The sequence below is a fragment of the Argiope bruennichi genome, chromosome 4 (genome assembly GCF_947563725.1).
Source record: "Argiope bruennichi chromosome 4, qqArgBrue1.1, whole genome shotgun sequence".
Lineage (NCBI taxonomy): Eukaryota > Metazoa > Arthropoda > Arachnida > Araneae > Araneidae > Argiope > Argiope bruennichi.
The window spans coordinates 124942979-124966358 of NC_079154.1; the positions used below are offsets into that span (position 1 = coordinate 124942979).

The window sequence follows — 23380 nt, forward strand, 5'->3', positions numbered from 1 at the left end:
GTTGCAAATTTCTTAAAACAGTGCTATATTATTTGATTCCCTTTGAATTGCATTTGTACCTGGATATATTTTATATAGAGTCTTTTGGTGATGAAATGATAACTGAAACCAAGTCTTTAAAGTAATATTTAAAAAACAAATATAAGAACATTTTATTACATATTTTTTCTTTATAATTTACTTATTACTACTTGTTATATACAACATAAAGTACAATTAACCCATATCCTTTCACATTTTGATGCCTATAAATTATAGAATATATATAATTATAGAATAAATTTAATTAAAGATAAAAAAAATTCAGGAAATGGAACTCCTTTGAATATGTTTTACTTAGACGATTTTAGTGCAATTCTTTTTTTAGAATACTCAGCTAATTTATAAAAATGAGAAAAATAAAAATTACTTGTACAGGGAAAAAACGTTGAAAATTTAAATAACTTTACATAAAAAAACAATACTGTTTCTGAAAAGATAGCTTATAAGTATATTTTTTAAATTAACAAATAAAGAATGACAATTAATGTTACATTAAGAAATATGAAATTAATCAAAATCAAAAAGTTTATTTTATAAAATTCGAGCAGAAACATTCTGGATATAACTAGGCAACCAAAAGAAAAATAATAATTAAAATCGAACCTAACCAGAAATTCAATTCTTAGGAGCTTAGATTAACCATAAGAAATTAACTATTAAAATTAAATCTCCCTTTTGACTTAGACCTCTTTAAATCCAGAGTAGCCGAGCGACCTTTCAACATCAAGCAGTTCTGCTTTCACCTCCTACCCCCTCTCAATATTCGTCAGCCAATGGGTGATGTATGTCCAAAAGAGGTGGCTGCCACATTTTTCCTGATTTTTCCTTTCTCCTTCGCTCACCCCTCGATCGAATTATTGTTGCGATAATTGCGAAATTCGATTGGAAAGTAATTATCTCGTGGTGTTGAGGGAGAAAGAAGAGTTTTTTTCTAACATTATTATTTTTTTTTCTGTCACTCTCGCACGTGAATCAGAAGTTTGGGAATTTAGCGAGAGACCGTCGGTCGATTAATGATATTCAAAGACTTAGTGGAAATAAGAGACTAAATGCCAGAACTTCATGCGAAGAGTGTTAGCAATATATTATTTTTATCGGAAAATAAAATAACTATCAGAACGAAGATATTTTCATTTCAATAAGATGTTTAAAAAATATGTAAAATATGTTTTAACACGATTTCATTTTTAATAATTACGCTATTAAGGTTGCTTTGTCCATGTGCGGGGGTTAAATAAAAAAAATAGATAAAAGAATTAAAAGAAAAAAGAGTTTCTATTTTAAATTTTCCAAAGTTTAATGAATTTTGAACTTTCATTTATTCGATTTAAAAGTAAAAGACACAGAAAACAATAACAGACATCATTTTTATTTTTGTTTAATCATGCAGGGAAATTTACATTGTCCATTTTTTAAAAATATTTTCTGATATATTCTTAATTTATTTTCTTATCTGATATAGATGCGTTGTCTTTTATAATGTTTAGTTCAAAAATTTGGAACATTTGGAATTTAAGTTATTTATTTATTTTTTATAATGCCTCATATGTCTGTTTCTTACATATGTCAACGTAAAAATAGTTTTTTAAAAATAAAAATCGCCATGTATTCGGTTGATTTAAAGGATAACAAAAATTCATTTTGACAAAAATTATTGTCATAATTTGATCAGAATATACTAGAAATGACTTAGAAATGAAGAATATGTGTACCATTTATTCTTTATTATATTCTTTTGTATTTTTATTTAAATTAGGTTTTTAGGAATTATGACATCCCTGTATCTTTTCATTATTTGGTAATCTAATCTGAAGTTAGATATTGTCAAATTCTTTTAATTCGGAGGGCCGCGGTGGCCTGGTAGTAAGGTCTCGGTTTGGAACCGGAGGGTTTCAGGTTCGTGACCCAATTCCACCAAAAAACCGTCGTGTAAGTGGATCTGTTGCACGTTAAATCCGTCCGGGTCAAACGTCCTCCCGCTGGTATGGAGAAGGGATGCCAGCTCAATCGTCGTCCTCATCATCTGACCCTGGTTCAAAATTACGAGGTCCGTCCCAAAATAGCCCTAGTGTTGCTTTAAAATGGGGCTTTAATAAAACTAAACTTTTAATTCGGATTTAGATTAATTCGGAAGTAGATTCTTTCAGGAAACAAAAATTCTTTTGAATGTCCAATCTATTTGAGGAGAGAAAAGTAATTACTGTACAATAAGAGAAATTTTTGCTTCAGAAATAGTAGTATTAGAAAAATTGTATTGCGAATAATAATAAAACATACAAATTTTCACATTTTTCTTTCCTATTTCCGCAGGTTCGTTCAGACTTTTTATACACACATGAAATTGCTTTATTGAAATATCAAACGAACCAGCGCAATATTTTCCTTTCTGTAATTAATTGATATCTTTTTACAAAACTGTAATAATTTTATCAGTCAAATCAGCAGAAAATTTTTAATTAAGAAATAACTTAAACTGCTCTTATTTCCTTTTAGATTCATTTCTTGATGGATTTACTGGAGGAATTTAAGGAAGAGAATTTTTGTACGCTTCTTTATTTGAGCATTTTCAATAAATTTGTATATTTAAAATAATCAACTTAGAAATAACAATAATAATTAGAAACAGCAGTAATAGAAAAATATGACTCACTTTACTCTGTTTCTCTCTCGTGATCTGGACTTTTCATTTTGGGGATTTTTTTCTAGTTTAGTTTAGTTATAGTAACGTCCTGTTTTAAAGCAACACTAGGGCTATTTTGAAACGGACCTCTTCATTTTGAAACGCGATATGATGACGAAAACGACACCTGAGCTGGCACTCTTTCCACACTACATCAACGGGAGGTCGTTTGGCCCCGACAGATTTAACGTGCACCATACTCACTTAGGCGATGATTCTTCGGTAGAATCCGGTCTCAAGCTTGCAATGCTCCAGTTCCGAAGCCGAGACCTTACCACCAGGCCACCGCGGCTCGCGGCCCTTTTTTTCTAATATTTGAATACGGAGGAAATTTGCACCTTTAATTTTAATGAATAAATATGTTTTAACCGATTTGTATTTCTTATATGCCTGATTATTTTTTGAAATGTAATTTTTTATGAAATGAAAGTACACATTTTGATCTGAGATGTATCGAACCTCTGTAGCTTATCGATTACTATCCAAAAACAATTTGGATATGAAATAATAATGAAAGAATAATCGATTTAAAGTATTACTAATTAGAAAATTGAATTTATACAGAACTGATGCTTTCATTTGACTTTTTTTATTATCTCATTTAACTATCAATTTATTCAATGTCAATCAATTCAAAATAATCTATTGTCATACAATATAATTAATAAAATTGCATTTAGTTTCTAGTGCACCTTAACTTAGAAATCAAACTTTACTCCTTATTGATGCGGTATAGCCAAAAACAATAACAGTCATTAAGAAAGAAGAAATGATTCATGACTCGCATCCGGAACCTTGACGACATTGATGGGGGGGGGGGGGGGAGAAAAAAAGGGAAAAAAGCGAAGAATCGCTAAATGTGTTTTCTGCTTCGTTACTCGGAGCCTGAAGGGACCGAGATTTGGCCCTCAAGCCCATATTCCATCGACGAATCTCCACTTGAAAGAGATAATGGGAGGTCATGTTAACTATTTTTCTTTGCCATCGACTGAGTAGTTTTGTGAATTCCTCGAGCTACATTATCCAAATAAAGCTGATAAGGATCAGGCAAGTGACTATTTACCTTCAATATGTATTTATGAGACATGCAATTTTTGAAAATCTTTTTTTTTGCTCATACATTAAATACTTTTACTAGATCATTATCAGTATCAGTACAAGTAAACATATATAATCAATACTAAATTATATTCATTGTAAGAAGTATTAGAACCTAAAACAGCCTCTTTCATAGAATTGTAAAATAAGAAATTTAAAAAAAAAACCTTAAATATTTACTTTTGTTTGTTTGTTTGTTTTTTCTTTTATTTGAAAAAAAAAAAAGAAGATATAAAAGAAATCTGCAGATATATTGCAGGAAAAGAAAAGGCATTTATAAGAGAAAAATTATCCGATTATTGAAATTATAGCTGAGCATTCGAATAGCTTTATTCGCAAAATGAATAAATTTATTAGAAACGCTTTTACAATTAATTAGCACTTTTAATCGATTAAATAGAAACAAGCTTACTAATTTATAATTTTTTTCTTCATTTTAACTTTTTTCTATTTTTTAATTTTAATATTTCATAATGTAAATGTTATTGAATCCTCAAATCAGTTTTTATCCCTCAAATTCATCACAAGGCAGTAATATTGTTTGAATCAAAATTTAATCAAATTAATGGAATAATTCATAATTAAGTTTAAAAAATATTAAAAAGTTATAATCGAAAACAAAAATTCAAAATCCTATTACATTAGAAAGCCTATGAAAATACGATCAGATATATCCATCGTTAAAAAAATGGAATACCAATTAAATAGAATTAGATAAAAATCCCCAATTTTAAGTTATCAAACCTCCCGCAGTAATAATATGTATAAATATAATAAATTTATAAATATTCAATTTAGCAGGCGCTAAGAATCTGAATGATATTTACATTTCATCTAAATTTATCCTATTCTCTTTAATTCATATCTCTTGTTGCAGTTTAAATGTTTACAATTATTTTAAAATTAATCGATAATTGCCGAAAATGGTGGACAAAATAAAATTCATATCTTAGCATAACATAATTTTAAATTATGTCTTAACATAGCCATGTATTTATATAATAAATGTTAATGAGATAAATAAAAAAATTCTTCTAAAATTCTTTATCGTTTGGTTTTATGATATATTTAAAAGAAAATATTACTGCATTATTTTTTTAATTTCAAATCATATATCTGGTAATAGAGTTATTTAAATTATTAACATTTATAAATTTAAAATGTGGAAGTTTGAGTCCCTTATCAAAACTTCAGAAGTGAGCTGTCTAGCCAATGCACGAGAGAAGAAAATGGAAATAAAACCAAAGGGGAGGCATCTATTAACACGCACTTTAAAAAGAAAATGTGGATTGAATGTATGCCTTTGCAAAAATTAATACTCTGAAATATATTGATTGTTTTAAAGATAAATTAGTTTTCTTCCCTGAAGATACAAATAAAGAAGTTTTACCTCCAAACAGCCCTCAAGGACAGTTTAACCCTTTTGATAACTTCTTTTAGAACATACTGTTACAGTGTGCATAATATGCATGCATTTGGAAAAGTAATTCAATGCCTAATTATTCACTCAATGAAAGGACTTGTTTATTGCCAAGAAAAGTAAATATATATTTATTTTTAGTTGAATTTCCCCAAAAAATTCATCTACATCTTCTTACCACTCTGTAGATGCTTTTAATTATAAAAAATAAATAAATAAAATGCAAAATTATTAACAGTCTTAAATGGTGCCTAAGAGGAAGCATTCCAATGCAAAAGGTTGACTCGCTTAGTGCCATGTGATTAAATTGAAATCTACATCCTACTCCCCTTCTCATTAAATCTTGAAATGTTTAATAGCAACAAAATTAATGATAAATGATCAGACTAAATATTCTATAGCAATTTATATTCTGTAGTAATACTTAAAAGTGTCTCAAAAGAAAACACAACGCAAAATATAAAATGCCTTTTTGGTAACAAAATGCTTTTGTAGTTAACAATACTAAAATCATTTTCAAAAGTGATTATTTAGAGGCATATGAATTCAAGTTAAATTGCAAAAAAAAAAGAATAATTTATTGCTATAATAGAACAGAGGGGGCTGTTTTTGAACCGTTATATATTTTATTTATTCTCTATTATTTCGGTTTTTAAAAGAATTGTTTAATGATTGAATTGTCTAACGTGGTTTCATCTATACATTTCATTTTGTGATTACATGAGGCAAGAAAAATATCTCAAGTTCAATAATATATAGACAGTAGAATGCGCAAAAGGGATAGAAATATTCTAGAAGAATGTTCGCTCCGCGTTCTAAAAAGAGTACGATGAGGATTGTTAATGATCTTCATAGTGGCACACGCATCTGCGTGAGTTATGTCCTTCGATCGTTCTTTCGAGCAAGATCGCGGAATCATTAGTCAAAAATGCTTAATGTGGCGACGACGTTTGTTTACAATGCTCCCATTTCTCTTCTTTTGTTCCGCCCCTCACTGCGCGCTCTATCGAATAAACACGCCCGGAAGTGAATACTTACGACGACTTGATTGGATTTCTCCCAATGACAAGCGAGACTTTCCCTTAAGAACTGCGCGCCCTAATGAGCGGAAGTGGAAGAAAAATTTATAAACGGGTCGCCGTCATCTTTCATTTGAGGAATCGGAAGAAATTTCGGTCATCTTCGCGATTTCGGGATAAAAATGATCAAAAATGAAGCGAATCAAGATTCAAAATGAGACCATAACCATACATGCATTAGAGGCAAATAATTGGCGAAACTGTTGGCGAATTTATATTGGCGAAACTGTAAAGGTTGTTTTTCCTTTCTTGTAAGCAAATAATAAGAAAAACAGTTAACAGAAATTTTGTTTCCTACTCTTTCGTCTCGAAAAGTTGCCGCCTTACTGGGTAAAATTTTCATCATGGCAACTGTTATTTCAATTGGGCTAATGACAAAATAAATAAATAAAAATTAATCGATATTTTTTGAAAATACAATTATTTCTTACGACCTAAATTGAAGTTATCTATGTCTTAACGGGCACTCATCTTTTGATATAACAAAATATTTTTTAATCCAATATTCTTTCTCAGTCAACAGGAGATTCTCAACTTATTTAAGGAACACATAGGAATCGCCTATGGGTTTTTAGATAGTTTATCATAGCATAATATAAAATTCACCAAATAATTAAAATTTTTGATGAAAAAATTTATTTAAAAACTAAAATATAATTCGAAAAAAATCAAAATATTACGATGATAACAAATTTTTGTAGTTATCTAATTATATATTTAACATGATGTCATTGAATTTATTAATTAAAATTACAATTAAGAATATATTTCTCATGGTCTTATTTGAAATGATTTGTGTTTTAAGTGAGTGAAAGAGCATATAGGAATCACCTATGGGATTTTAAATAGTTCATCGTACCTTAATATAAAATTCATCAAAAAATTAGAAATTTCGATTTAAAAAAATTATCTAAAAATGAAAATCTAATTGAAAAAAAAATCAAAACCTTACAATGATAACCAATTTTTGTAATTATTTAATTGGATATTGAATGTTCTATTATTGAATTTATTTTATGATAATACCAAAATTTTACATTGTGATTAGAGCAGGTTGTTATTTCTTTTGATAATCAGGAAATTATTAAATCATTTTAAAGATATTAGGTGCACTGTAATACATATTTCATGGCATTATATAGATAAGGTAAGCATATATTTCCTGTTTTGTCATAAAATGTTAACTCTCTTAATATGAATCATTCTTGTTTCATTTATCTGACATAATTTTAAGGGATAATAAAAATAAAAAACTGTTATATCGCATTTAAGCAAATCAGTTTATTTTTTAAAATTCGAAAAAACAAACGGACATTTTTTTTTTAACTACATCATTTTTTAAAAAATAATTCAAATCTATATAAAATAAAATTTAAAAATAAAACTCTTTTTTTCTAACTTTTAACTTTTGAATTATTCAACATCAAAGACAAAGGTCTAAAAAAAATGTCACTGCGAATCAGGCCTCACGCAGAAAATCGTCCCCCACCCCACCCCATCCTTCATAGGATGATCCATCGGGCCAAGTAAACATACGGTCTCGTTATACCAATCTGACATGGAGCATATGACTAATATTGATGCTCCGCTCTTCAACCGCACACGAGTATTAATATCAGACATGTCAGGCCCTGCCCTTAGGACACGCAGGCCTCCCTCCCCCCTCGACCCGCATATTGATACATATCTGCCTATGTTTGGACTCGTCCGAGCACGCAGATTATTGGATTTGGGAAACTCCGTGTTATTTCTCCGCTTCAAAGCGATGGAAATGGGAAGGAATTCTTATTTAATCTCTTCATACGCTTTTTAGAAGAGTTTTCTTATATTTGACATGAATTGCCCACAGCCAGAGGGATGTCGTTAATGGAGGGATAGTGTGATTAATTAAGTTTCGCATTTGCTCGCGGTGTTTGATACTTTGCATCTAGAGTAAGGATGGTGGAGATATAAATTTTTCGCATCCCCGCGAGTATAAAAAGATATTTTTGTAATGAAGAAGTCGTTAGTTAGATCACATGTTCAATCAAACTATTCATGTTTGCTTTCCATGTCTACCTTGATTTGTTCAATCAAGCTATTTCACGTTTGCTTTTCATGTCTACTTTGATTTGTCTCTCAAATCTTGAGAAAGGCTTAAACGAAATTTCGAGATGTTAATTGATTTAATGAATTATCAAATATCTGGCCAGGTAGGTCTTAAAAAATCGATCTTAATTCTTAAAAATCGATTAAATTATGATTGAAAAATTATGATTAAAATAATTAGATTATGATCAAAATTTTCTGATTAAAAATCGACTAGTCCTTTATGTCTTAAAAAATCGATTTATCTGGCTTTATTAATTACTTATATTTTTTACTAAACCGAGAATATAAGAATATTATAAACTTCGTAAAAAAAGTAGAAGGGCAGTGGTTTTCTGTAAATTTCCTTTTATATTTTTATCCTGGCTAATAGATTCTTGTGTAGGTTTTATTTAACAGTGTTTACTTTATTTTCATGTAAAAATGAAATAGCTACCACTATTTATAATTAGAAAGACGAGAATGTATGATTTGCAGTATGAAAAAAAGTAGAAGGACACTTACTACATTTTTTTGTTTGGTGGAATGTGCACTAGAAGAATAAGTATATACTTTTTTGAAACTGTTTTTTCTCAAGAAAACGTATTTTTTAAAAAAAATTTCACTGATGCTTTAATTTCAGAATGCCTAGAGGTATACTCTCAAATGATTTTCAAAACAGTCAAATTTTTGCATATAAAAATGAAGGTAAAGATAGTAGAGTGATCGCTCGTGTACTGCACGTCAGTCCCAATACAATTTCTAACTTTATTAAAAATCCAAACAGAAACGGAATAAGAAAGAAGAGTGGTAGGCTTAAAAAGTTAACGCCTCGTGGTGAAAGAAAACTTGCACATGAGCTTAAAAAGAATAGTGGAAGCGTTGCAAAAGCTCGGAATCAAGCAAGTCTTATGTGTCCAAGCAAATAGTATACAACTACATCTAAAGATCCAAAAGATTCGTTTGAAAAAAATGGAGGTATCATCCTAAGTAGAAACAAACACATATTAATAATAGTTTGTCTTGGGCTAAGGAACACATGTCATGGATCACAAAATGGACTTCTGTGATATTTTCAGATGAAAAAACTTTTAACTCAGAGGGTCCAGACGGTTATCAATGCTACTGGCATTGTCTGAAGAATGCAGGACAATATCATTCAACTAGATAAATGGGAGGAGAAAGTTTGATGGTTTGGTTAGCAGTTGGTTATGGAGGAAGAACAAATTTGGTCTTATCAATTGTGGGCAGAATCATACAGACTACATTAATGTTCTGAATTCTGAGCTTCTTCCTTATGGCTGCGGATTCGAAGGAAAACTGTGGATGTTTCAGCAAGATGCAGCCTCAATCCGTACTGCCAGTGGAGTTAAAAATTGATTCGCTGCAAATAATGTGCAGGGTTTACTATGGCCAGCTGAAAGCCCCGATCTGAATACAGTAGAAATAATCTGGGCAATGCTTGTTCATCGAGTATACACTGGTGGGAAGCAGTTTGGATCGCTCTATGAACTTCGGGTGGCATTAAATACCTCATGGGGTAATTTTTGTCAAACAGAAATCCAATCTTTGTATGATTCACTTCGAAACAGAGTGTTCAAAGTCATAAAAGCTAATGAAAAGAGTATTCCTTACTAAACCCGCTTATATTTTGTTCTTTCTATAACTGTCCTACTTTTTTACACGGTTTCAAATGAAAAAAAAACAGTTTTTGTTGTCATTTATATTTTATTTTTGAATATCATGGTAATGATACTAATATTTTTTCGATGAAAAATCTAAAAAACGATTCTTATAAAAATAATTGCAGTAAAAATAAAAATAAGAAATCCTTATATTTAAAAAAAAAATCTAGTGCCCTTTTGCTTTTTTTACTCAGTGTATGACAACAGCAATAAAATCGGGAGGGAAGGGAAAGAAATATTATACATTAAATTAGTGTTCTAAAGAAATAATAAAGCTTATCAAAATATTATTTTGATGCACGTTTTATAATTAAATTACCTAATTAAAATCTTTGCGAAAATAGAATGACAAAATAGAGACTCTTTACAAACAACAAAATATTATGTTGTTATTGTTTCATGTGACTGGACTCATTTAAATTCATTGTATATTTTTAAAATTATTCATTCGGAAAAACTGGAAAGAAAAATTCTTAAAATCTGAATGAGATTTATTATTTTACTTAAATGACAAGTTGAAATATATAAAGTTAAATAACCTGCTTATAAATTTGGTAACAGTAACTTAGTGACTTCAAATAATATTTGGCAGCTGTAAGAAGGAATTCAATATAATATAAACTCGACACACTACTGTTATGAAAGACATTTTTGACAGAATTCTATTTGTACAGCCGTACTATCAATCAAAACATGTTGCATTTAATATGTTTGAAAAATTTTACAAATTTCTGCATTGTTTGTAATTATGTAATTTTTTTAAACTTTTGCCCCTTTAAAACAATTTTAAGACCTAATGCAGCAACAGTGATGTAATTGTTTTGAAATGTTTCATAAAAGAATTAAAATATCACTTAATTCCAATTTAAATTCAAATAAAAATTCATTATACTGCTTTTATGGAATCTTCCAAAAGTTAAAAAAATTGAAACATGTCAAGTTTGTTTCCTTCAGAGCTTTTACACAGCAAATTATTGGCAATTCTTCCTTTCTGCAGTTTAAAAAGTAAATACATTTCTTGAAATGTCATAATACTCTTCATAGAAAATGAACTTAGATTCGTTACTATTGATAGTAGCATCCTTGAATTTCAAAGTGTAATCTGGGACTAAAATTTATCTTTCATCTTCAGGATACCGAATCCCAATTTTAATGGCAGCGTGCTTCACTTTTAATAATTTATCGCAATTGTTCCTGCACCTCTGGAAATTTCATAAATTTTATTTTTATTTTCACTGAATTAACGGCTGATTTTGAAATTTTATTAGAATTATTTGGAACGGATCACGCATTTTTAAGATGCGATTGGATAATATCAAACTTGGCACATTGCTTTTTCAAATTTACACACCATTATTAAGAAATTTTGATTCAACACTGATTTTATTTTAAATTATCAAGTGGAAACTATTTTTCATCGTTTAGTTAAAAGTAACGCTTAAGATGATTGAAATCTGTATATCTAAATAAGTGTACGCATAATTTACTACAGCTTTGTTTTGAAAAAGTCATTGAATAAATGAATCAGTTATGAAACATTACTTTTATAATTTATTGAATGTCTTAAGTGCATGAAATTAGAATACTTATTTATTTATTTCTAGATCCCTATCAGATGTTTGGTCCAACAAGCAGTCGGCTAGCAACTTCAGGTAAGAATAAAATTTTTATGAATGGTTTTATTTGTTCTTGAACTATTTTACAATAATTGTTTTGTTAATAATAAAACAATAGTAAAACTATTTAATGTCAAGCTCAGTGCAAAATACACCTTATGACACCAACAGATAGAAGTATTATACATACATATGTGTTATGAAGAAGAAAAAAAGAAACATCTGATGATTTGACAGATAATACGACATTATGGTTCTAAGAAATTTTTAAATTAATTATTTATGAGATATTGAGACTATTTTTATTTAGTAAAGTATATAGTGCTGATGAAATAAAATTCTACAGTAATAGGTAACTTGATTGGAACAGAATTCATTTTTTATACAACTCACTCTTTTAATGGGATTTCTTGTTTGAAAATGGTTTCGACTATATTCTGTTACAAAAGTAGGTTTGGCTTTAATTAGTTTAAACAAATTTAACAAAGTGATCATGGCCATTTTTGACAACCAAGTTGACCATTTTTGAATACGTTGTGTTTCAGATGCTGTTAAAATAGATTGATTGTGCTAATTGTCTAATTATCAAATGTATGAAAAAATACATTATTCCAAAGAATAGAATTAGAATTGTTATCCCCAGTCAGAATGACTGTATCACTGCGAGGAATGTCGCTGCAGCAGTTCGAAAATCTAATATTTCTAAGATTATTTATCGACAAAATAAGTTTGGAGCACTTTCTAGAAAATAAAAAAGAAAATGTGAGTACAAATGTAAGATAATATTTCGGATAGATAAATTTCTTGTCCAAAATAGTAAAATACATCCACACAAAAAAAAAGTGGTTACTCTTGGCTCAAGACATATTAAAGAAAGGAGATAGGCAAAGGATTAAAAAAATGTTATTAACACCTGAATTAAAAAGAAAACATTTGTATTAAGTCGGGAAAAAATCAGTCTTGAATTAAATAAGGTTATATTCAGAGGCGAGGCACATTTTCATGCAAGGGTTGAGATTAAAATTTGTTAAGTGAATCGCTGGAGAATCGAACGGAGAATAACAGCTTAATCAAACCGTTAAGCATCCTTAAAAGAAGATGTTTTGTAGGTTATTTCACATCTGGAGAATTTGCCCGATCAGATCAGTACTAGTGGAGGGAATGACGAATTCCAAAAAATAAATTTCAATACTAAAAGATAAATCTGAGTCTTTCAATGAAGTTCTCTGTTGAATTCGTTGCTGCATTTCAACAAGATCTTCCTTCCTGCCAGAAAGGAAATTATCAGTTTTGTATTGACCTGATAACTCTCCAGATGTAAATCTCTTCGAAAATTTGTCACACTTTGTGAAGAAAATATGAGCAAAATCTGAACTTTAAAAAAAAATTGTCATAAATGTTTCATTTCGTAAGAACTGCATAAACCTTTAAGGTTGATTTAATCCAGCTCGAAATATATACTGGTTACATTAAAGGTATCTGAGAAAATATTTTCCACTAAATTGCCATACCATGCGTGTAAATAGACTTATACAGATTAAGCTATATATGTGGAAATTTTTGTGTTTGTCCAAATTAATTTGTACGATAATGAAAAATTAGAAGAACAACAATAAATTTTATTTATTATAAATCTGTAACTTTAAATAGATATAAAGCATCCAAAGTTTCATGAGTTAACTTATAAACCCTGTTCATTTAGAAATCTTTTTTTTTACAAAATATCCCAGAAAAGCTTGTCTATTCTGTTTTCCATTTAGACTGATGTTTGCTTCAAATTGAGAAAAATTAGGCTTCTCTATAATATTTTGTTAACTATGTAGAAGTGATATTTAAAAAAAAGAGAAGATGATGCTACAAAATAATGGTGAACAAGATGTCTCATTCTGATAAACCACAAAAGAAGAAGCGCTTATCTCTTGGGATTCTCATTTACATTTGATCGTTGTCCATTTAGATTTTTATATTGCAATTTCCATGATTTTTAGAAGATTTCCATTAAATTAAGAAGTTAAATTTAAAATAACATGCTGATGTGACATGACAAACAGTTTTTGATTTCTTTTCTATAAAGCTTGAATATTACGAGTATTACCTAAAGGTAAATTTTAGGAACTTTCTTGTTCCTAGATTGTAACAGAATGTAAGTTGATCCACTCCATTTCTATTTTGAGTGTTTTTAATCAGACCATTTTCATTTTCAAAATGTCACATCTTATGCTTTACTCATTCCATAAATGAATCGTGACGTGACGACAAACGACATGAAACACCACATTATGAAGCACTCCAAATTAATTTCTTCACCTAATGCGGTAAAGAAAGTCTTTCACGACTCGCTGGACACGCCGTCCCCTTTGAACTTCTTCCATCAAAAGCATTCCCATCGCAGCGTAAATGAACATCCACCTTAACCTGTAAAACGTTTCATTACCTTAAACAACTTCTTGAAACTTCTCAAACAAAACGAGAGGTTTAAATCGCAATTCGAGGCAAATTACATTCCTAGGAAACAAAAGCTGGATGTGTCCAGGAGTCAAAACAGAAAATGATCTCTACTTCCAACCTGGGAATTAAATAAGCCGCAGCGTCTTGGCTCTAATGCTCTTTCCTCTCTGCTGCGTCCAAAAGGTTCTCCCCCCACAGTGAAAAGATCCCCTTTTATAGATACTGCAGAAGACTTTTCCTCCACCCCTGTGCGTTCTTTTCTGGGCTCTCCGCCCCCCTTTTGTCTTATCTTCCGACAGAAAGCAGAAGGGGTGGGTGGCTGATGGCAGCTAATTGTCTCTACATGTCGTCACGTGTCCTTGCCTTCGTGATGTCGCTGCAGCAATTTTCGCTGGGCTCCATGTCATTAGGCCTAAGCTTTGTTTCGTCCACCCCACTCCCCAATCCCCGTTCTGCTCTTTTCTGTTCGTTGGTGGGAGAGGGAAGAGGGGGTTTCGTGTATGCATTAAAAGGTCAAGGGGGTGTTGCTGGAACCAAAACTGCAGTGTCTTCATCGGTGGAGTCTATACATGGTTTCGATCTAGATTTTCTGAATTTACATCTATTTCCTTATATCGATGCAATACTTTATACTTTCTTCGATTTTTTTTGTCGCACCTTTTAGTGCTTAAATTCCTTGAAAGAAAAAAGCGTTATTTCTTTCGATTAACCACCCTCTCTTGCTATGAATCTAAAATTATAATACGAATTGAAAGAGATATATTGATTCAAGCGTTTCATCACTAACATATTCAAATCACACTTATTTTTCAGATTATCCATGTAAAAATGTTCATAATTACGCTCTTATCATGGAAAAGGCCCATAACAGGCAGAAAGCTCACATTTCCTTTCTGTTTCGTTTTTTTTTTAAATTTTTATTTATTTATTTATTTTGCATCATGTACATATGACCCACATGTTTTGTAATTATTCTACATGGAATAAGCGACTAATCTAAGAAATTATAGTGGCTTTGTTGAAACAGCCATATTTAATGTTGTAGCTAGTCCTTTAAATTCAGTAATTCAAATTATTGTTTTAAAATGATCAAGTTGAATTTTGTACTTCATGATTTCCTCCAGAACTATAGTAATGGTTTCCCAATGGTTTAAAATTGGAATTCAGTAATAACCAATAAAAGTATTTGCTCAAATCTTTCATTATCATAGAATATCTCGTAATTCTTCAAAAAAAAAGCATCAATTATTATTTTGCAATTTTTTTTTTTTTTTTTTTTTTGCATTTATGCTAACTTACATTACTTCAAATCACTGTTTGTCTTTTCTTTCAGGGTGTTGAATCCTTTTCCACGTTATCTTTTGATACATCAAATTTAAGGAAATATAAATAATTGGTCATTCTGTTAGTAATATTTACATAAAAACATATTCTGTAAAATTTTGTAACACAGAAGATTAGCCACGCCTTACCTATCCGATACTCATAAATATATATCAAATTATATATTTTAAACTATTAAATTTTGACGCTGGTACTCTGGCGAGAATTAAGAAAAATCACTCCCTTAGGGATTGTGATTTATATCCCACTTCATGTTCACGACACTGCTTAAACAATTTTAAAGTTATGATTGCAGGGGCATGCAGTGGTATTATGTTATGCGAAATTGATAATAATTTTATATAAAGTGAGAAAAAGCTATTATGTAATAAATTTTTCGATGATTTTGACCTATATTGACTTTATTCATGATAGAATGTGGGCATTATTCAGTAATTGCTCAATATCTGCATTAATATGCTGTACGAAAATTATACTTAATGCAATATTATGAAGAAAATAATTTGCAATAATAGTATTACAAAGTAATCAATAACTGCCTATTTTTCAGTGAATGAATAAATCCTTATTAATGATATTTAAAATGAGGATACTTGCATTAAAAAATAAGTTCATTTAGATAGTAATTTTATCAACATTTTATATATAAAATAAGACTTTCCAACACAATTTAAAAAGCGTTTCTTTCCAACTAACAAACCCTCAAATGCAGTTCATATCATACAGCATTTTTTGTTAGAATAAATATTTGATCTTTCAAGAAATTAATTTAAAATAAAACTTTCAAATACCAAATAAGATATTGTACGGAATAATTCCAAAAAGTAATTATAAAATAAAATAAACTTTTATTTCTCCAATTTTCAGGAAGCGGACAGATCCAGCTGTGGCAATTCCTTTTGGAGCTTCTATCAGACAGCAGCAATGCTAATTGTATAACGTGGGAAGGCACTAACGGCGAATTCAAACTAACCGATCCCGACGAGGTTGCCAGGCGTTGGGGCGAGCGAAAGAGCAAGCCCAATATGAATTACGACAAACTCAGTCGAGCCTTGCGTTATTACTATGATAAGAATATCATGACCAAGGTGCACGGAAAACGATACGCCTACAAGTTTGACTTCCAGGGACTCGCCCAGGCAACTCAACCTACTGCAGCCGATCCTACTTATAAATACCAGTCGGATCTTTTCATGTCCGGTTACCATCACAGCCCCAAACTGAACTTCGTAGGCCATCACACGGGTATACCGTCGACAACGGGTAGCATATTCCCTGCCCCCACCTCATACTGGACCAATCCGAGTGCCAATCTGTATTCGAACATTGCGGCGGCATCCACTCACACGATGCCACACCATCCAGGACATGTGACATCACACATTGGGTCGTACCCCCACTATGCATGACGACGAAGCCAGGACCTAGCTGTGGTGCCAGAGTGGATGCAGTCAGAATGGGCGCCAAGTCCCTTGGTGAAACCCGAGCTGTACTTGCCAGAGAGCACTTAAAGAGTTCAGTACTACGGTGGTCCATTGTGTAAGAATGACTATTTTTTTGAGTTTTTTTAAAAATGATGTTCAACTTGCCGCTCAAACTATTGCATCAGCAAAGCCTGATACTATCAATATCAAAATTAGAGGTGACTGCATTTTACATTCCGAAAGACTAATCGGTCATAAAATATACATATGCTGTACAGATCAATTAAGATAGATTCGAAGCACACAAATGTAGTAGTGATAAGAGACACTAACTCTGGAGAAACTGGACTACTGAGTGTTAACAGAATCAACAAATGGTTCATTGGATTTCATCTTGGCTAAATATCTTCAAAATGACTTTAATTCCATTTTACAAAGGAATCAGTTCAACTCGAGGCTAAAACATTCTTTTATTTCAATTCGTTCTAAACTTCGTTAGGCCATTAGACCTTTAAACACTCTTACATCTGCCAAATATCTTATAATAGGGAACAATTTACAGTTTTCTTTTGACAGGTTTCTCGTCTTCAGAACAGCGAAAAGTTTCTACTACCTCATATCGAACACTGTTACTCTAAATATCGGTGTTTCTTATTCCCCTTAAACTGTCCAAAAATATTTCATAATGCATGTCGAAATCATCAATCACTATTATTTAATATACAGTTTTTTCCCCCTAAATTCACGCGAACCTGTTCAAGACAGTTATATTAACTGCTTTTCAGCTAATATGACATAAAAAAACAGGTTGCAATTAATGATGAAATCTATATTCAAAAAATTCCATTTAATTATCACCATTGGTTATTAAAATATTTAGAAACGTCAGATTCTTAATCAAGAGACTACATCAAGATTTAATCCTTCCAATCACTTGTTGGATTCGGTTTACAAAGACTGAGACATCCCTTGATTCATTTAGATTCTCAAAAACTTTTGAGGCTCCCGATAACTACAACGATGAAAAACTGCAATACACTTTGTGCGCTATGGCTGTACCGAGTGAATACCTTTCCTGTACAAAGATTAAAGTCTATGAAAATGGATATTAGAGGTGTCGGTGTTAGCCATGAAGCCAATAATATAAAATCCCTAGAAAGTAATATGAATCTGTATCGAAATATTTGCATCTTGTTCAAAAAATTGTAAGAAAATGAACAGGGTGGAGAGACTTGTATAATTTAAATTGTATCAGACTTTATTAGAATTTAAAATGTTATATTTTACCTATTTTATATGTTTTTTTATTTACATATCATTTTTAAGTCTTCATGTTCAAAGCAAATAATGTTTTATGTCAATATTTCATTATTTATTCAATTTGTTGAAATATTGTTTTATTATTATTATTTTATTTGTTTGTTTCCGTTGCAATTTAGCGAAAATTTCTTAGGAATGCCATTATTAAATGCGATTTTTTTTTATAAGTACATTTCTGAGCACCGAAAGGAAGCAATTTATAACATAGTCACTTATTTTTCAACAAACGGTTCTTATTGTATTCAAAATCATCATAATATGCTTACACAGATTGCAATATACCTTTATAATTTTTTAATTTGTGCTTCATATTACTGTGCATTTACATTTAATGAGCATTTAAACCTAATTAATTATTTTACCATGTAAATAAAATTTACGAAATACTAAATGACAGGACAGAATTGATTCGATAATTTTACAATTCAGAATCATTTTGGTAGCAACATTTCAATATAAAAAATTAATACAACAAAATGATAGTATAAATTAAAAAAACAATGTTGCTCCATAGAGCTTCGACGGAATGAATGAATAGGAAAATGCCCTGCTTCATTCTGCTGAATTGAAAGATATATTTTGCCTATAAGAAATACAAGCTTAAGAACAATATTTCTGCTGAATTGAAAGATATGTTTTGCCTACAAGAAATCCAAGCTTAAGAACAATAATCTCATGGCAAATGTAACATTAACAAATCGAAAAAGAATATACCAAATACGAAATTCAAACCTATTTTCTTAATATGAACTAAATTTTAATGAATATAAAATTTTTATTTTTACAAGAAAGCTTGCGTGTTTTATAAGAAAAAATATAAAGATATTGGCTTAACGAACATGAATAAAAGAAATTGTTCCAAATACAATTATGGCATTTCTAAGTGAATTTTCTGCAAGGATGATCTAGTCATGAATTTTCCTTTTATTCTTTAGAAAAGAGTTTTGCTTCTGGTCATCAAAACTAAAGACCTTGTAACATGTTGTCTAATAAAGTGATTTGAAATGTTTGCATTTTTAATCAATATCTTTCTTGGTTTCATTTTCTCTGAATTTTAGTAGCTTACGTAACCGCTTTCCGCATCCGTTGCCAATTAAAATATAATTATAAGAAAAAAGTATTGGATCATACTCCCTTTTTTTTTAAAGACTTGAAAATTAGTTTCCTATAAATTAACTTTAGCATACTTTCCTTTGTTTTTTATGTAATGTGTACTACTTAGAATAAAAATATAGTGTTTCCACGAAGAATAGTGAATAGTACGTTATTTTTTCCCCAACCACGCTAATTGTTTCACCATTTCTTGAAATGGTCATTAAAGTAACTCATAAAGTTTTCAGAGCTTAATGTTTCGAGAATAATTAATGAAACATGTTCTTGCGGCTTTTCTAAGTCAATTAACAACAAGACGTACAAAAAGTCTTTGTTCTCTCCTGAAAAACTTTCATAATTGCAGGGGAATTTTTGTTCCTTTTTTCTTAAAAAAAAATTCCACCTACCGACTAATTAGCCAATTTTAAAAACGGTTCTTTCTAACTTGGTTGTAAAGAAAAAAACCCAAATTACAACATAAAAGCTATTGTGACTGAAACATAGAAGTGACCATTAAAGTGTAAACATATTAAATAACTGATTAGAAAAACCATCGTTTGGATAAAAAGTAAAAACTAAAAAAAAAAACATATTATACCTTTTATAGCATTTCTTATATAATACTTCGACCATAAAATTAAATACGTAGTTTGGAATTCATAATAGAACCGTTTTGACAAATTATCCTAATATAAACTGGCTTCTAAACGGTTACTTGTTTCTGAGTTCATTATTTCAAAATTTAGTCCAAATAAAAATGAAATTACGTCAGAAAGTTTAAAACTTACTTATTATCAAAAGTAATTGTATAAAACTACTGCCAAATATCAAAAATAATTAAAACGGAAGATAAAAAATAATTATAAACCTTATTTATACAATTCTTTTACAATACCTGAGAAGTTTATAAAAAAATATAATGGCAAGATAATCTAAAGATAAATTATAAAGAATCTTAAATTAAGAATCTTTAAAACATTCAAGATTGAGTTTTCGCTGCATTTATCAGTTTTTTTTTAATTTTGATGATTATAAAAATTTTTCGCTGTTTATATACATATTCGCTGTCAAAAAAAAATTATGAACAAACTTAAGAAGAAGATTTATGTTTCCAATAAAGGTAAAGTGCTAAATGAATATTTTGGCAGGGAACTTCTATTATTGCTTCTTTCAATATTTCTTATGATCAAATTCTCGAAATTTTAGCAGATTTTTTTTCCAAAAGAAGAAATTTATGCTACCAGTTTTAAGTGAAATGGTTTTAGATTTTATACTAATAGTTTCAAAAGGTTTGATAAAAAAAATTAATCGCAGATATCGATATATTATATGCAAAACTTACAAATATATGCAAAATACATTACAATTTTTAAGCAGTCTTAAAACCACAAATCCCTGTACAAGTATTTCAAACGTACGACAAATTACTAAATTGTATATATATGCATTCATAAATTTTTAACCATAATTAGAATCCCTTATTCGGATAGCTATTAAAATAAAAGTGATAAATGTGAAATTTTTAATATTTTTAGGAAAAGATAACATTTTAGCAAAATTCCATGTAAAATCGAACTTTTAAAGTCTTTATATTTGACGAACGGTCAGAATGTTAATAAACAAAGACCCCGACAAAACTGCTTAAATAATCTTCCGTATAGGCATATGACTTGTGCAAGAGAATCTCCGAAAATATATTTAAAAAATCTTTCAAACCATTCATAAATCATTTGAAATGTATACAGATGCCAATTTTTAAAATATATTTTTAATTTTTCTCAAATAAGGTTATAAAAATTAAAAATGAGGAGTTTCTTTCAACAGTAGTTCTTTTTAAATTTATTTAATAGTTTGAGAAAAATATAAAAAGTTGGAGAAGGAAAATAATGCCGTCATTCCAGTGCCCTTATGATCCAAATGGGGATTTGGGGGGGGACTGCTTCATTAACTCCTACGAATACGATATTTCATGATTAAGAAGAATAGTTTCATTATCAATGAAGTTCTTATAATTACAAAAAAGGAATGATATAGCACAGTAAGTAATTTAGTTAAAATGAAGTTAATGTAAAGAGTTGAATTGAAGAGATATATCCCAAGCAATGCGGTAAAATCTTTTTTATGACGCACTGTTCACGGTGAAAATCTTAACAAGTTATCAAAATTCCTTCACTTCAAATGAATAGGAATTCAGAGAATAAAAATAAATTTTATAAAAATACTTTGATATGGAAATTTAATACCAAAACTATATTTTACTGAACATTGAAGTGAAAGTTCGATCTTTCACATTTTCTCCAGAAGAAATCGTATCATTTTCTTTTCTTCCAAGAAATGCATTTTTGAAGCGTTTCCATTTCAAGGCAAAAAATTACATTTTTCTTGAAAGTGAGCATTTATTTTTCTGTTCAAAAACTGTTTTCAAATCAGAATATAATTTTGTTCAAAATTTCAAGAATCTCTGGAATCCACAGTACATTTCTTACTTTCCTGTTAATGTGTTTTCCAAAATTTCAAAATATTTGTGCAAACCAGAAGGAGTCATCTTTCCAAAACTTTCTGGCATACTACCTAATGAACTTGTCATGCCAGAGAACTCCTTATGTGGCATTGGCGTGCAATAGTTACGAAATATTAACTTTTTGGTTTGAATTTAGGCTTTACTGTATTTATTGTGTGATTTTTGACGAGTTATTTGGCGATGAATCCTTGACATGCTTGCATGCAAACTTGACATGCAAAAGGGAAATTTGTGCTTTATATATGTTTTTTCCAAACGATATACACAAAACTGCACTTGTCATCACAAAATCCCATACCAAATTTGATATATTTAAGTCCTTGCGGTTTTGAATTATTTCGTTTACATATTTCTGAAATTACAGACCGACAGACAGTCAGCCCGTAACTGTATTTGGTTCAAAATTTGAAGAGTGTCTACACTATACATATCAAATCTATGTACCGAATTTTATCTATCTAGTTATTCCGTTTTGTTTTATCGCTTAACTTATATTCAAACAGGCGGACAGACGGACAACCTCTGAATAGATTTTACACAAAATTTAATAGAAATCTCATATTTAGTGTTGTTGTTGTTTATAATGGCACTTGCCATGCACAAGCTCACTGACGAAGTCAGCGATTTTAAGCCAAGGGAGCGTCTCTTGTTTTTAGTAGCGCCAACTAGGACCAAGAGTACGTATTAGCTACTCACACATCTCATTCGCTTGCACAACCCCTTTTTACAGGGGGGCACATTCACACATCTCACAGATAGAACGGAGGAAGAACAACCATGCCCGTACCGGGACTCGAACTCAGGACGCCCAGAACACGGGGAAGACAAATTTAGTGTAAAGACCATATACCAAATTTTAACCGTCTAGCTCAAAGGACTTTTGAGTTATCTTTGACAGAGGCGTACAGACGGAAATTTTCTAAAAATGTGCTTTTCGAACCCATGAATGTCTGAAACGTGGAGATTCATAAAAATCTTAAATCTGAATGCCTGTATTTAAAAAAAATGCTTGGAAAAAAAAAAGATCTCTCCATCGATATTTTTGATTGTACCATTAAGGAGTTGGAACTTCTCTAAAACTGATTGTCTAAAACAATGTAATTGTTGGATGTCATAAATTAATGATATTCGTAGTTTTATAATTCGATCAGTCTTGATCTCAAAAGACTGAAATGTTAGATTTTAAAAATAATTTTACTGAATATGAATTATAGGATAGAAAGACTGTACAAAATTTAGACTTCATAACCATGTTCAGAACTACATTTATGGATTGAAATAAAATAAATATTATTTACCACATTTAAATATTTTTAAGGTAAATCTGAATTTTATGAATCAGAAATTTTTTATTGAATAATTCGTGAAAATATTATATAAATTATTTAAAAAATGTTCTGCTTGGCACATAAGGTTGAAAGACAAAGGATACGATTTTCTTTAGCCATATTTTTAAAAAATATGTTTGGTTTCAAATAAAAAAATTTTTGTATTTATTGTAGATTTATCTCTGCCATTTCAAAATCACCTTTGAATCTTATGAG

At 30.1% G+C, this 23380-nt stretch overlaps 1 protein-coding gene across 1 annotated transcript in view; it reads left to right on the forward strand.

The window, feature by feature from the left end:
- The window catches only part of LOC129966433 (transcriptional regulator ERG homolog), a 159992-nt gene extending 140801 nt beyond the window's left edge, over window positions 1-19191 (forward strand). Inside the window, exons 5-6 of the mRNA XM_056080857.1 lie at window positions 11676-11723; window positions 16347-19191. Coding sequence (XP_055936832.1) covers window positions 11676-11723; window positions 16347-16888 — 590 coding nt within the window. The 3' untranslated portion in view covers window positions 16889-19191. The remainder of the gene's footprint in view (window positions 1-11675; window positions 11724-16346) is intronic.
- Window positions 19192-23380: the final 4189 nt, after the last annotated feature.